This window comes from Lampetra planeri, chromosome 35 (assembly GCF_965212315.1).
Source record: "Lampetra planeri chromosome 35, kcLamPlan1.2.h2, whole genome shotgun sequence".
In the NCBI taxonomy this organism is placed as follows: Eukaryota; Metazoa; Chordata; class Hyperoartia; order Petromyzontiformes; family Petromyzontidae; genus Lampetra; species Lampetra planeri.
This window is the reverse complement of record NC_136141.1, coordinates 1,124,527-1,138,196: the sequence shown is the minus strand read 5'-3', so window position 1 is coordinate 1,138,196 and position 13,670 is coordinate 1,124,527. Positions and strand designations below refer to the sequence as shown.

The 13,670-nt window shown below is 48.9% G+C and overlaps 1 protein-coding gene across 1 annotated transcript in view; it reads left to right on the top strand.

The window, feature by feature from the left end:
• The first annotated feature begins 9,502 nt into the window (after window positions 1-9,502).
• The window catches only part of MYCBPAP (MYCBP associated protein), an 81,155-nt gene continuing 76,987 nt past the window's right edge, over window positions 9,503-13,670 (top strand). Inside the window, exons 1-2 of the mRNA XM_078610877.1 lie at window positions 9,503-9,636; window positions 10,922-11,012. Of these exons, the coding sequence (XP_078467003.1) occupies window positions 10,952-11,012 (61 nt within the window). The 5' untranslated portion in view covers window positions 9,503-9,636; window positions 10,922-10,951. The remainder of the gene's footprint in view (window positions 9,637-10,921; window positions 11,013-13,670) is intronic.

Genomic DNA, 13,670 nt, shown 5'->3' with positions numbered 1-13,670 from the left:
GACGGGTAATGGTGGGCAAGCGATGAAGTGTAATCAAGCTGGAATCCAGATGTATTCTGCAGGCATCGGGGTAAATGAGTGGATCAATGGCTACACATTCCGTCCTGTCGTCATACCGCTTTCTTGCTCTCACCTTTGCCAAAGAGATGTATTGTTGCATGGATGGATGAACTGTAAAACAAAACCTATCTCTCTTTGAACATGAATCGGTCAAACAACCAAAATAAATAAACGACATTATTTTTACGCACATATTTCTGACGGCAATGTGCCCTGTAAATTCAAGGGCCGTCTAAGTACAACAGTAAATATACCATCCACAAAAAAACAACAAGAAGATCCCTCGCATAATAATCGACGCGGCCCGTAGCGGAATGCGCTCTGAGCGACGGGAAAGTGCGGTCAGCACCCACGCCTCGGTCGCTTTTGTCCCCCCCCCCACCCCTCGGTTAGAATGTTTACACACCGCTCTCGGTCCTGCATTTAAGGCCGAGTCGATGTAGGGGAGGCCCAGGACCGGTTCAGATATTCGTCGCTGGTGTTGGCTGAGAGCAGAAATTGAACTCGGCTTTCGGGGATCGTGGTGTGTTGCGCTAACCCCTAGGCTACCGCTCCCCACACACACACAAACACGTGGGTGTAGGGCAGGTTCCGAAGTTAGCCATGGCCGGGAATCTAAATTACAAGTTAACTGGCTTCAGAGGGCAGTGCTCTCACCACTGCACCGCCGTGTACAAACAAAGACAAAGATCCCCCATATAGCCTTAACAGACTGTAGGGGCAAGTGCTGTTAGCGAACACCTATGAAGGCCGGAACGGTACACGAGGGGGTGGGTGGCCAGCACCACACCCGACCGTCTTTGTCTCCCCAGTGTCGATTTTTTTACACACCGCACCAGGTACTCATTTGAGGCTGAGTCGACCGAGGGGAGGCCTGGGACCGGTTCAGATAATCGTCACCGGTGTTGGCCGTGAGCGGGAATCGAACCCGGATCGCCGGATTCATAGCACAGCGTAGCGCTAACCGCTGCACCACCGCTCCCCACGCGCCGTGTACGACCCACAGACGCGCAGACAGACACGTGACTGCTGGAGATAATGCGCTGCCCTTTCACGGACGCAACTTCAATGCGTTGTAAAGTCCGAGTTGTGTAAACAAGGTCAGCTCGTAACGCGTGTGCCACCGTGCCGTGGGTGATCACGTGCCGAGCCACCCGAGGCTTGGTGTGCCTCGGACGCACGAAAGTGGTCTCTATAAACTATATATTTGTTTTATCTGACGAGGTGAGGCCCAATGAGCTGTGTAGCTTTTTGTCAGAAGCGACCTGCCCACAAATGACAGCTCAACACGAAGTGGCTTATCGCGTGGAAATGTATAGCAGCCAACAACTCTGAACACGTGTCTAAATGTGGAGGGGAAAACCGGAGGACCCAGAGAACAATCCACGCGACCACGGGGAGAGAGAGAGAGACATGCACACTCCAATATACAAGGGTTAGGGTCGGGCTCGAACCCACGACCTCCTGTAAAACAGGCGAGGGAGTTAACATCTCGCTTGTGGGTGGTATAACACCCACATCACCCATGAGACATCCACTGCGTGTTTAGATGTGGCCATGAGACACCCACAGCATGTTTAATGTGGTTAAGAAATGCACAGAATCGTAGACAAAAATCCTGGTATTTTTTTTAACCCACGTGTCTCTCTCTCTTGGACCAGGCGACACAAACACTGGTTGCGCTGATGACGGAACCTTTTAAAAACGCAGTCGCGCACGGACAGCGCGCTCGGTGCCGAGTCGTCTCGATGGAACATAATCGCAGGGCGGTGGCACTCCTCCTCCTCCTCTCTGTGACGCGTGTGGCGGGCGAACTTTGATGATCGCCATCTCTGGAGTTCACCCAGTGGCCACTGGCAGTGCGACTCGCGAGCAGAAGAAGCCCCCACACCCCCCCCCCCGCCATGGACACAGCGTGGCCGTGTCCCTGCTGCTGATGGAGGTGGTGGTTGAACAGTCTGGCCGCGTGTCAGATGTTGGCACGCAGCTTGAACTGTTTGTGCTCTAAGAGTCTCCGAGCTCACCCTTATGTGCCGTATGCAACATATGGGACCAACAACGCGCGCGCATGGCACATGTGCGCGCGCGTGCGCCAATCCACATTCCGCCTAATTGCCGTTAATGACGCCCACGTCGCTAATTGCATTTTTTACCCCAAATTGTGTACGTACCCTCCACAACATGTACGCAGCCGGTCACTGCGGCGAGCGCGCGAAGAGAGAGAGAGAGGAGAGCGCTTCACCCCCCCCCCGTTCCCAGCTGTCTGAAATTAAACGACGAGTGCATTAGCGCGGCGCGCCGTCTCGTGCTGCCCGCGTCTCGCGTTCTGTGATTGAACATCTCGCCCGAGACCTCCGGGCCCACCCGCTGGGCGCGTCTGCGAGCGGACGGAGCCCCCGGGGCGATGCAGACGTCTCGGTGGCACGCGGAGCGCGCGGGGACAGCGGTCTCGTGGTAGAAGTCGCAGCGAGAGAGCGGGCGGGGTGGGGGCAATCAGACTCTGTATGGAGACTGGAGGAATACAATGAGCTGTAACAGCTCCTTTTGCACAGCTGTCCAGCATTATGGTGATATCGTTCGCGTGCGTCTGTGCCTGGTTCGGAGATGGACGTGTTGGGATTGGCAGAGGGCCCTTAATCGAGCGATCCGGACCGAGATTTCGGATTTCAGGTCGACTCGGTTCTGTAATATGGGGCGATTTTTAAACGAGCGGTGGTTGTCCTCGGGATAGGATGGCCGTGGCTTGGAGAAATGTAAAAATAAATTGCCACAATGAGCACCAGGGGCATATCTGGAAATCAAAAGCAATGGTGCTGGCGGTGATGGGGACATTGTTGATGGTTGTGTAGTGCTGGTTGTGACCGTGTGCTGGCGGTGATGCTGGCAACGTGTGCTCAAGTACCATGCCAGATGTCATGTATGTGACACCTAGCCCCCACGCGATTTAATGCATTGTCATCATTAAATAAATTTAATTTTGCTATCATTGTGGTTTAGTTTAGCAGCCTCTAGTGGTTGGAAGGGGCTCGTGTCAACCCATGATATGCAACATACATGAATTAAGAACAACGACTCATTCACACGTGATTTGACGCATGTGTTGGCGAACTATTACAAAATAATAAAGATAAAACAATACAATTCTCACGACGTTTCGATTGCAACACAAGCAATCATCATCAGGTGTGAGAATCACAGCAAGAAAATGTTCTTGCTGTGGTTTAATTGTTTTGTGGTTTAATTGTTAAAATTTTTTTTATTTTATGATTTCCCTTCTACGTGACTTTACCAAAAGAACCAATAATATGACTCCCTACAGTCACGAAAACTTTAAATCGAAATTTGAACTATTACAAGTTAATATTAATTGATGAATGATGAATTGTATTAATGTTTTGGTCTTGCTATGGTGGTTTTTTTCACTCGACTCAATCTTGCAAACAATACTTTTCCTGGCCTCTTGAGTTCTGACTTCGTGAAACAACAGCAACTTGAACTCACTCATTTCGTTTAATAATTATATAGCCACTCATCCACCATCTCGCTCGCCATTTCATTCACCCACTCATTCAATCACTCATTCTCTCACTCACTCATTTACTCACTCACTCACCCACTTAATCACCACCTCACTTATTCTCTCACTCATTCACTCACTCATCCACTTAATCATCACCTCACTCATTCTCTCACTCATTCACTCACTCACCCACTTAATCACCACCTCTCTCATTCTCTCACTCATTCACTCACTCACCCACTTAATCACCACCTCACGCATACACTCACTCATTCACTCACCCACTTAATCACCACCTCTCTCATTCTCTCACTCATTCATTCACTCACCCACTTAATCACCACCTCACTCATTCTCTCGCTCATTAACTCAATCACCCACTCACTCATTCTCTCACTCTTCGACGACATATTGAGTCCCTATCCGAGATCCTCAATGAAATGTGCAAAATGAATTTCATTACGATTGTTAAACCAAATAAACTTGAAACCTGGAATGTATCTCTCGACCTTTACCATGTACAAGTGCCTCTGAGCCCTGACCAGCGCTCGTTTGAACTTGGATTGCACTGCCTCTTGTTCATGTGGCTTCATCCCCCAGTCAGATGGTCCATCATCTCCGAGCCATATTAGTTTGGCGGTAAAGTTTCCCAGTAACCTCTTTTCAAATAGTTTAATTGCGTATCTGAAGTGTTCAATGTGCTCGAAATTTAATGTGCGACTGTGCTGTGATAGTTCCCAAGCGGAAACAGCTGCCAAAAACCCGTTGCAGGATTAGGAAATTGTAGGCAATTAAAATTGTACTAAGGAAAAAGCAGTAACTCTCATTACGTAATTACGCTTATTCAGTTTTCTCTATACGAGATAATGAATTGCGATTGGATCGTGGCTGATTAAAAATAGCACAGAACACCCAAATATGATGGATGCACGGCCAAAAGACCTTCCCTATATTCTGCATGGACAGTTGTGGCGACTTGTTAGCAAGCACCTATTGATGCTGACACATCGCAAGAGGAGGCATTCATACACTGCCCCAGATACTCATTGAAAAGCTGAGTCAACCTAGGGGAGTCCCTGGACCGGTTCAGATGTCACTTACCATTGATGTTTTAATCTTAATTTTAAAAAATTTACCTGGATGGTCTTGTGAGATGGAACCTGTCGTTTTACAATAGTTAATCGTGGCCAGGAATAAAACTCGGGTCACCGGCGTTCGTGGTGTGGGACGGTAACCACTGCGCTACGACTCCCACACCCTACAAATATCACCCGTGTGGCATCAAACAGACTTTTAGGTCAAGTGCTGTTAGCGAGCAGCTATGAAGGCCGGTACGACACACGAGAGGTGGCCAACACCACGCCCGGCCGCCTTTGTCTCCCCAGGGGTGATGTTTACACACCGCACCAGGTACTCATTTGAGGCTGAGCGACATAGGGGAGGCCCAGGACCGGTTTGATGATCGTCACTGGCGTTGGCCATGAGCTGGAATCGAATCTTGGTCGACGGGTTCGTAGCGCAGCGCGCCATCCGCTATACTACACACACATACTGATACAGATTTACCCTACACACACACACACACACTGATACACCTTCACCACCACACACCCCTGCTTATGACCCAGATACTCACTGTCATTATAGGGCACACACAAACACATCCACATCATTGATCTCTTGGTCGTCATCCCGTGCCTGTGTGGGCCCATCCATCATCATCATGAACCCACGAAGCGCACAGCGCACGCACGACAATCCAGATTGCGGTAGCAACATCGCTCAGGCTGGACTGGCCGTGACACATTACGCGTACACGTAGGCTTTCGCGACCAATATTGTTCATAATCAACGATTTTTGGGTTTAGATCGCGTTATTTATAAATGTGTCGTAACCCTCCACCACCCGACACGGCCAATCAGTAAAAAAAGTGTCACGTTGACAAAAGACAAATAGTTCACTGCTTTAGCCCACCGGTGTGTTGAAGCGTGAAACCACAACATTTACAATTTGAGTAGCACGACGTTTCGCTGGTAATTGCATCCAGCATCATCGGGCAATTCGCGAATTGCCCGATGATGCTGGATGCAATTACCAGCGAAACGTCGTACTCAAATTGTAAATGTTGTGGTTTCACGCTTCAACACACCGGTGGGCTAAAGCAGTGAACTATTTGTCTTTTGTCAACGTGACACTTTTTTTACTGATTGGCCGTGTCGGGTGGTGGAGGGTTACGACACATTTATAAATAACGCGATCTAAACCCAAAAATCGTTGATTATGAACATTACGCGTATTCGTAAAGGAACGTAGGTCTCAACAACACACTGATCCCAACCACACGACCCCCCACCTCCCCATGGCCAACGCTCATTTGCGCACGGCAAGTGCCGACAGATGTTGCCGAAGAGTCAATTCCCTTCCCCGGGGTGTCCTCTTCCTCCGCAAGAGGCAATCTCTTTACCCCCCCCCCCCCCACCGTGAGTGTCGAGGGACTCTGTCTAATTATGTAATTGTCAGATCGACTTTGACTGAGTTGAGACGAAGTGAGGGATGGTCGCAGTGGTTATAGGCTGCTGCTGCTGCGGCTGATGTCACGTCTGAGATTGTTATTTTTTGTTTCCCGTCACAGTTGCTGAGCACAAGCACCCAAGAGCCCAGCAACAAACAGAACCACGCCGTCCGTTCTCCTCCAGAGGTCTCGAACGCCAGGGGCCCAGCAACCAGCGGCGCTGTTGAAGAATAATCCGATCAGGGTTTATAGAGTGCATTCGTATCCGGGCTGAAATTGTCACTCGATATTTTCCAGAATGCTGCTAGGCTGGCTTAGAGTCGGGGTTATCGGCGTAAGGCACTGCCGCTAGAGTGAAAAGTACGCCCATTCGTAACAATCCCTAATTATTGTACCCGAAATAACCGTACTTGAAAGTAAATACCACGAGGACGAAAAATTGAGTCGAGATTCGATGCGGGCTTGCCAACATCATCACCGGCACGACGTTGGGGACTGTCCGTCTGGGGCACCACCATCCCACTGCCACTCCGCCGCCGACGACGACGACTTTCTACTCTGGAGACGGCGGCCGAGGCATCCTCACGCCACGTCGCCCGCATCTCGAGCCACGCCGAGAGCGTGTTGCCTTCGAGTCCCTCGTGGCCCCTCGCGGTCCCTGCGTAACAGTGGTGCGCGTTCTGGGTGTGCGCCGTTACCCCTTTCGCGCGTCCCTATTCGGCGGAAGCGTCGCTCGATCGCCTCCGCAGCAGGCGAAGGTAACGACCGCAGCCCTTCGGGTGGATGCGTGCTGAGGGCGGGCAGGGTGGCTGTCTCGGAGTGAGCTGGGGGTCACTTGGGGGGCGGGGCGGGGGGGGGACACCACTGCCCCTCCCCTCAAAACAATCAACGTTGGACATCCCTCTGGGGAGCATGCTCGCCGTGGCGTTTGCAGAGTGGAAGTGTCTTCGCCCCCCCCTCTTCATTTTGAACAGAAAATGAGCAATATGCCGCGCGCGTTATAAACCCCAAGCAAGTGGCTCCCTTTTGGCCAAAATTAGGTCAGGAAGGTTCCCTCGGTGGGTATGCGAGGATGATAATTTGAACTTGGAACGCTCCGCACAATATTAACTCCCGCTGGAAGAGAGAGAGAGAACGACTTGGAGGAGCGAGGGAACCACGGACGAGCGGGAAAGGCGGGCAGCGTCGCGGCGAACCGGTGCCAAATTCACCCCCAAGCTCTGTGATCCTATCTCTATATTAAGGTGTTAAAGGCCAATTACTGAGCGTGTGTACACGCGGGTGGAAACCGGAGCACCCCGAGAAAATCCACATGTGAGAGGGGGCAACGCTCTATCCCATACAGATGGAGCGCACATGTTGCAGTGCCACCCTCTCTGGGGGATGCAGGGTACGGGGCAATATATCAAAACGTGACGTTAATTTCTCGCGTTCTCTCGCTAGTTTTTATTGCAGAAATGTAAACATATCGCTTTTTTGAACTGCTCCAGCCCATTGAGTTTCAGTGTTAATGTTTTCAATACAGTAGAATTTGAGAGCTGAAATAGCATGGTAATTGCTGTTATTGTGGCTTTTTAGATATCAGTGCTTTCCATTTTAAGAGCCCACGTTAACTGAATGTTCTCAAATGTGTTTTTTAAGTATGGTAATTTTGATTTAGTCGTGCGGCGAGCTAAAACACATGTTCTCGTCATAATAAATCACATTAGCATGTTCAGGTAATAACATCCCGATGAAATTTAAGTCGAAGATTGAAGAAGATGTGAAGCTATATTGCCAGGATGGCCATGGGATATTGGGATTTCCTTATTCGAAGCCTGGCAGCTGTGCAAGAGAAGTAACATGACGCACAATTCATTCAATTTAAATGACTATATATGCATTTTATGCATTTCTCCCAGCAAGTAGATGAGCATTTTACTCGTCTAAATATATCGCGTGCTATACTCATGCACCCATTCAATATGGCACACGTTGTATAAGACATTGGTGTGCCACGGTGGCTAGGAGATGTTAACTACCTCGCCTGGTATGCAGGAGGGTCGTGGGTTCGATCCCAACCCTGACGCCTGCTGCTGTATATTTGAAGTTTGCGTGTCCCCTCCCCATGGTCGCGTGGATTTTCCTCCAGGTCGTCTGGTTTTCCCCTCCACATTTAGAATCGACATCACGAGTTTAGAGTCTATTTGGCTGCTATAAATGTCCACGTGACAAGCCACTTCGTTGAGCTATCATATGTGGCCAGGCCGCTTCTGAAAACGAGCTACACAGCTCAGTAGGCCTTAGCTGGTATGATTGGAAAAAAAACACAACAAGAAGGTGTCAAGGGCTTTGTCCAGAAGGCACAAGCAAAGGAAGAGGATATATTTACCGCGGGCCTCACACAAAACAGAGGGAGAGGGTTCCATCACTTGTGTTTTTGTCTCAGACATGAAGAACAGGGCCGCGCCCACGTGACAATTCCAGTCGTATGTCTATCCCCCCCCCCGCACCTTATGTCGGATTGGATATTGTGGTTGTTTTGACGACACTTCACCAGATCTGCAAATTTGACTTTATTCGTGCGTACACGTTACTTGAATTTGGGCAACCCTTGTAAACGTGTGAACGTTGTTAATCGTCGAATAAACCTTGTAAATGTTGACACTTGTCTGTTATTGAAGTACGCCTTGCGTTTGTGTACGTGACTTCTTCTGATTGGGCACATTGCAAATTTTTATACACGTGACATGTAATTGGGTACACCTTGTAAATATGTGAGCGTAAAGTCTAGTTGGGTGCACCTTGTAAAATGTGTGCGTGTGGTTTGTATTTGGGTGCACCATGTAAATGTGTGTGCGTGGTTTGTATTTGGGTGCACCATGTAAATGTGTGCGCGTGGTTTGTATTTGGGTGCACCTTGTAAAATGTGTGCGCGTGGTTTGTATTTGGGTGCACCATGTAAATGTGTGCGCGTGGTTTGTATTTGGGTGCACCTTGTAAAATGTGTGCGCGTGGTTTGTATTTGGGTGCACCATGTAAATGTGTGCGCGTGGTTTGCATTTGGGTGCACCATGTAAATGTGTGCGCGTGGTTTGTATTTGGGTGCACCTTGTAAAATGTGTGCGCGTGGTTTGTATTTGGGTGCACCATGTAAATGTGTGCGCGTGGTTTGCATTTGGGTGCATCATGTAAATGTGTGCGCGTGGTTTCCAATTGGGTGCAACTTGTAAATGTGTGCGCGTGGTTTGTATTTGGGTGCACCTTGTAAATGTGTGCGCGTGGTTTGTATTTGGGTGTACCATGTAAATGTGTGCGCGTGGTTTGTAATTGGGTGCACCATGTAAATGTGTGCGCGTGGTTTCCATTTGGGTGCACCATGTAAATGTGTTGCCATGGGCACGGCGGCACGTGCCGTGCCCACGGCAACAGGAAGGACGCCGCGGCCTGCATTCGCCTCGCGGCGGCCTCCAACAACCCCGTTGAGTGCGCGCACGTCAATGTGCACCTAGCCTGGCACCAGCGCCGTGGGGACGTCACCGCCGCTTGTTGTTGTTTGTGTGTGTAAGTAAAGTGTGCGTGGTGTGTGTGTGTTGTGTGTGAGGGTGTTCGTGTGGACTGTGGAGTGTGTGTGTTAGCTTGTGTAAACGAGCGAGTGTGTCCATTGGAAGTGCACCTAGCCTGGCACAAACACTGCGGCGACGTGAACGTCACCGCGAATGGCATCTTTTGCTGTACGTGGCGACTTTGATTCCCGTTCACGGCTAACAGCAGCGAGTGACGTCTGAACCGGTGGTAGCTGTACCTCCCTTAGGTCTACGCAGCCTCAAATGAGTACCTGGCGCTGTGTGTAAAACATCAGCACTGGGGAGACAAAGGCGGCCGGGCATAGCGCCGGCAATACTCCACTGTCTTCTCGAGTATCGCTCAAAACACCTGCCGTCACAACGCGTCGAAGTGTATGTGATTGTGTCTGCTGTGATTGTGTTTGCGAGGATGCAACGTGCACCTAGCCTGGCATAAGAGTAAAGTCTATGTCAGATGAACGCCGTGCATTCATATTGCGCGTACGATAGTGTGAGCTATGTGACGTGATTAATGATCGTCGTGCTATTGTCAGAGCATGCAACACCACGGCACAGGTGAAGAGGAGAATGGTATCCGTGTGCCCTTGATTGCGATTTGTATCGTGCGTCATGTGTGACGTTATGATTGCATGTCGGACGCATGTTTGTATGTTGTATGTATGTTGACATTTCGCGCCGTACGTCGCCAACCGTGTTCATCGGAGGTGCGGGAAAGGGACACACTAAACACACAGAGTAGTTCTAAAGACATTAGTTTGAGTTAAAAGTGCAAAGCTCCAGTGGCTTCCTAACATCGGAAGGAAGAGCGTTCCAGACGGCCGCGATTGTGCTCGTGTGATTGTGCTGCTACCAGCATTGAGATATGTTGTATGTGTCTGATAGTGGTGTGTTGTATGGGTGTCACGTGCAGTAGGTTGCGATAATAGGGTAAGCGTTGTATGTTTTGTACATTAGTCGCTGTGTGTGTTTTATGTGATTGTAGTACAATTGTGGCCGTTGTATGATCTTCGCATGAACGTTGTATGATTATTTATGATGTACGATTATTACACACACGTCGTGTGATGTATGATCGTTTATTGAATGGGAGCACATGTGTAATGTACAGTCCAACAATTCGCTGACCAGCGTGGTGAAGTATGTCCAAATAATCCCCACGACCCACGAGAAGCGGGGGAAGCCCTCATCAAGCGGTGGAATTGACAAACAATATGTGCACATTGTGTGATCGTTGTGCCACCCTCACCTGTTTGTGTTCACAGTTTGACCTCCGTCCCGTGTGTGGGGTCACGATGATGAATCGCGCTGTGAGCAGAGCGAGGAGGGATGGGGCCTCCAGGAGCCCAAGCACAGGTGACGGGGGACTGAGAGGGAATGAAAGCTGAATGCGCACACACAACACACGGCCAACGAGAGCCGGTGAACAATCAAATTAGCTGCTGAGGCCACAATGCCGTCAGGGGCACCGCACGTACATACGCTGAACTTCTCTCGCACCGTACGGAGCCAACCGTGCTGATCGGTGGCGCGGCACGGTGTAACCTTGGCACTGGTATCATGCAAGCACCTCCGATTAGCACGGTCGGCTACGTACTGTGCAAGAGAAGTTCTACACACAAGCGGACGATTGCAGGGAAACCAAAGACAGGTGCAGAGACACCGATACGAGTCAACGCAGAAACAGTGAATCTCAGAGAGGGTGACATTCACAGAGACATACTGTAGCTACACAGAGAGACAGACACAGAGAAACACAGAAGAAAGGCAGAGAGACCGGTAACTGAGACGGAGGCAAAAACACAGAAATACACAGAGTAATATCGACGGTCTTAGAGGCACGCACAGAGAGACAGCTGCCACGATCCCTCAAGCAGGGAATGTTAGACACAGACACGATCCCTCAATCGTGGAACGTTAGACACAGACTCGGCAGCGCACACACTTCGTGGCTGGGTGCTCACGGCAGCCGCCCAATGTCCAGAGCCGTGAAGGGCACAGGGAAATGTCAGAGGGGCACAAGATGTGTGCGAAGGAAGACTCAACACGTATGACAACAAACGAACATGCAACGATTTAATATTCGTATGGGGATGTAACACACATGGGAGTAATGTCCAGCGATCGATTGCTAGCACGGGGAATGGCTGTTCGTAGGGGGAATGAATGCTCACATTTTGGTAATCCAAGCAGGCATACACATGTTGGACGTGAATAGACAAACCAAGATGTAGCATTTAACACAGTGCGATGAAAGCTCCCATATTCCAAGCACAATGGTGACCTGCACATTGAATTGTGACAAAAAAGAAAGTAATTTGACACTGTTGTGTTATGGACTATGTGACCTACTTCTCGTCCACTGTGATTCCAGGTGATACTCCACACAATGCAGTACACGCTGTACCTAAAATTGTGCAGACAAATGCACATTTTATGCTTGTATTTTAAGCCACAGGGATGAAAAGGATGCGATTTAGAATCTGGCCATGAAGCGTGTAAAAGCACATGCTTCTTACAAGCTGTGGGGGAAAATTGCATAGTTATCTGGATAGATTTCTATTCAAATGTTTTTGAATGTTCATTTTGAAATGATCATTCGTGGGAAAAAAACCCCACACTTTACAATGTGCGATGGTGTAGGTTTCTGCGGTTGTGCTGTACCGTTATAGCTCTCCGATCGGAGGGCTTCCCAATGTCTCCATCACAAGCAATGGGGGAAAATGCCCGAGGCGATATATTTTAGCCATTTAATCAAGATGTGAATGTGGCTTAATATCAGCAGGGCAAGTAACAGGGCAGTGCAGTTCACATATTCTACAAGGAGACATTTGTAAAGCAGTGATGGATTAAGCTGGCTCAAAACCTGTGCAATGCTTAGGACTGAGATGTGAGCACTGCAGAATGAGATTGTTGGAGAATCAGCAGAAGAAGATGGTGCTATAGGTTGAGCAGAGTGTGGTGGTATTAGAAAATTAATCCTTCAATCGTGCCCATTTGTCATCACACACACACACACGGATAGATTATGTTTGCATGGAAAGTATGCATCTTGCAACACTTGCGAATATTCAACTTCCCTCCGAAGATGAGTAGAGAAGTTGCAGTTTGATTTGAACTTTGGCAAATCGTGGCTGGTGATGCATAACACTTTAAAATAAGTGATGCATCACCAGAAGTGTTTTGAAGGAGGACGCCAGAAACCATCACTGTCTGTCATGGTCACTTGATGCAACAATCCCATGTCTCTTCTGCACGCGAGCTGATGTTGTTACTCGATCTCTCAGAGTCGATGCTCTGTCGGTTGCATTCCCTCCTTTGGCTGCCATTTCAACATTAGTCTCGACCACCGGCCATTATTTCTTAGAGCGACATGTCTTGCTCAAGTTCACGTCATTTCCTTACAGTCTTTATGACGTCTCTAACTTGTGTATGTTCTCCAATCCATGTGACCCGCTTCCTGTATATCAGCGTAATTACAAGCATGCCCCACCTCTCCATGCTTCTTTGCGCACTTTATCTTTTCTTCAATTTTCTTTGTCATTGTCCACGTTACCGATACATAGATCATAGCAGGCAATATATGCTGTATACTAATTTAAAAAAAACACTTTCCTCTCCAAGCATATTGGTGGTTTGCTGCTTTTAATTATGAAGTTAAACAATTTCAAGAGCACTCCGACCTGCTCTCGTTCACGTCTAAGTAAATTGATCGATCGTCTTGTCACACCCACTAAGAGTGGGAACGTTTTTGTTTTGTTTATTAATCGCGGTCAACTTTGCACGGTGTGCACAACACGGGAGTAATTGCTATTGCTGTGATGTTAAGAATGATTGGCAGTGTGTAAGATTGTTTGTTGCTGGTTTTATTGAGCCGAGTGAATGTTTAATCAGGCAAAGTGTCCAAAGGTGTGGAAGAGGGTGCAGGCTTTTGGTCCACTGCTGAAATCACATTGGAAAGCTGGCTTGCACACAGTCCGTGGTGATTGCATTTCATCAGAAGGTGAATGCGGT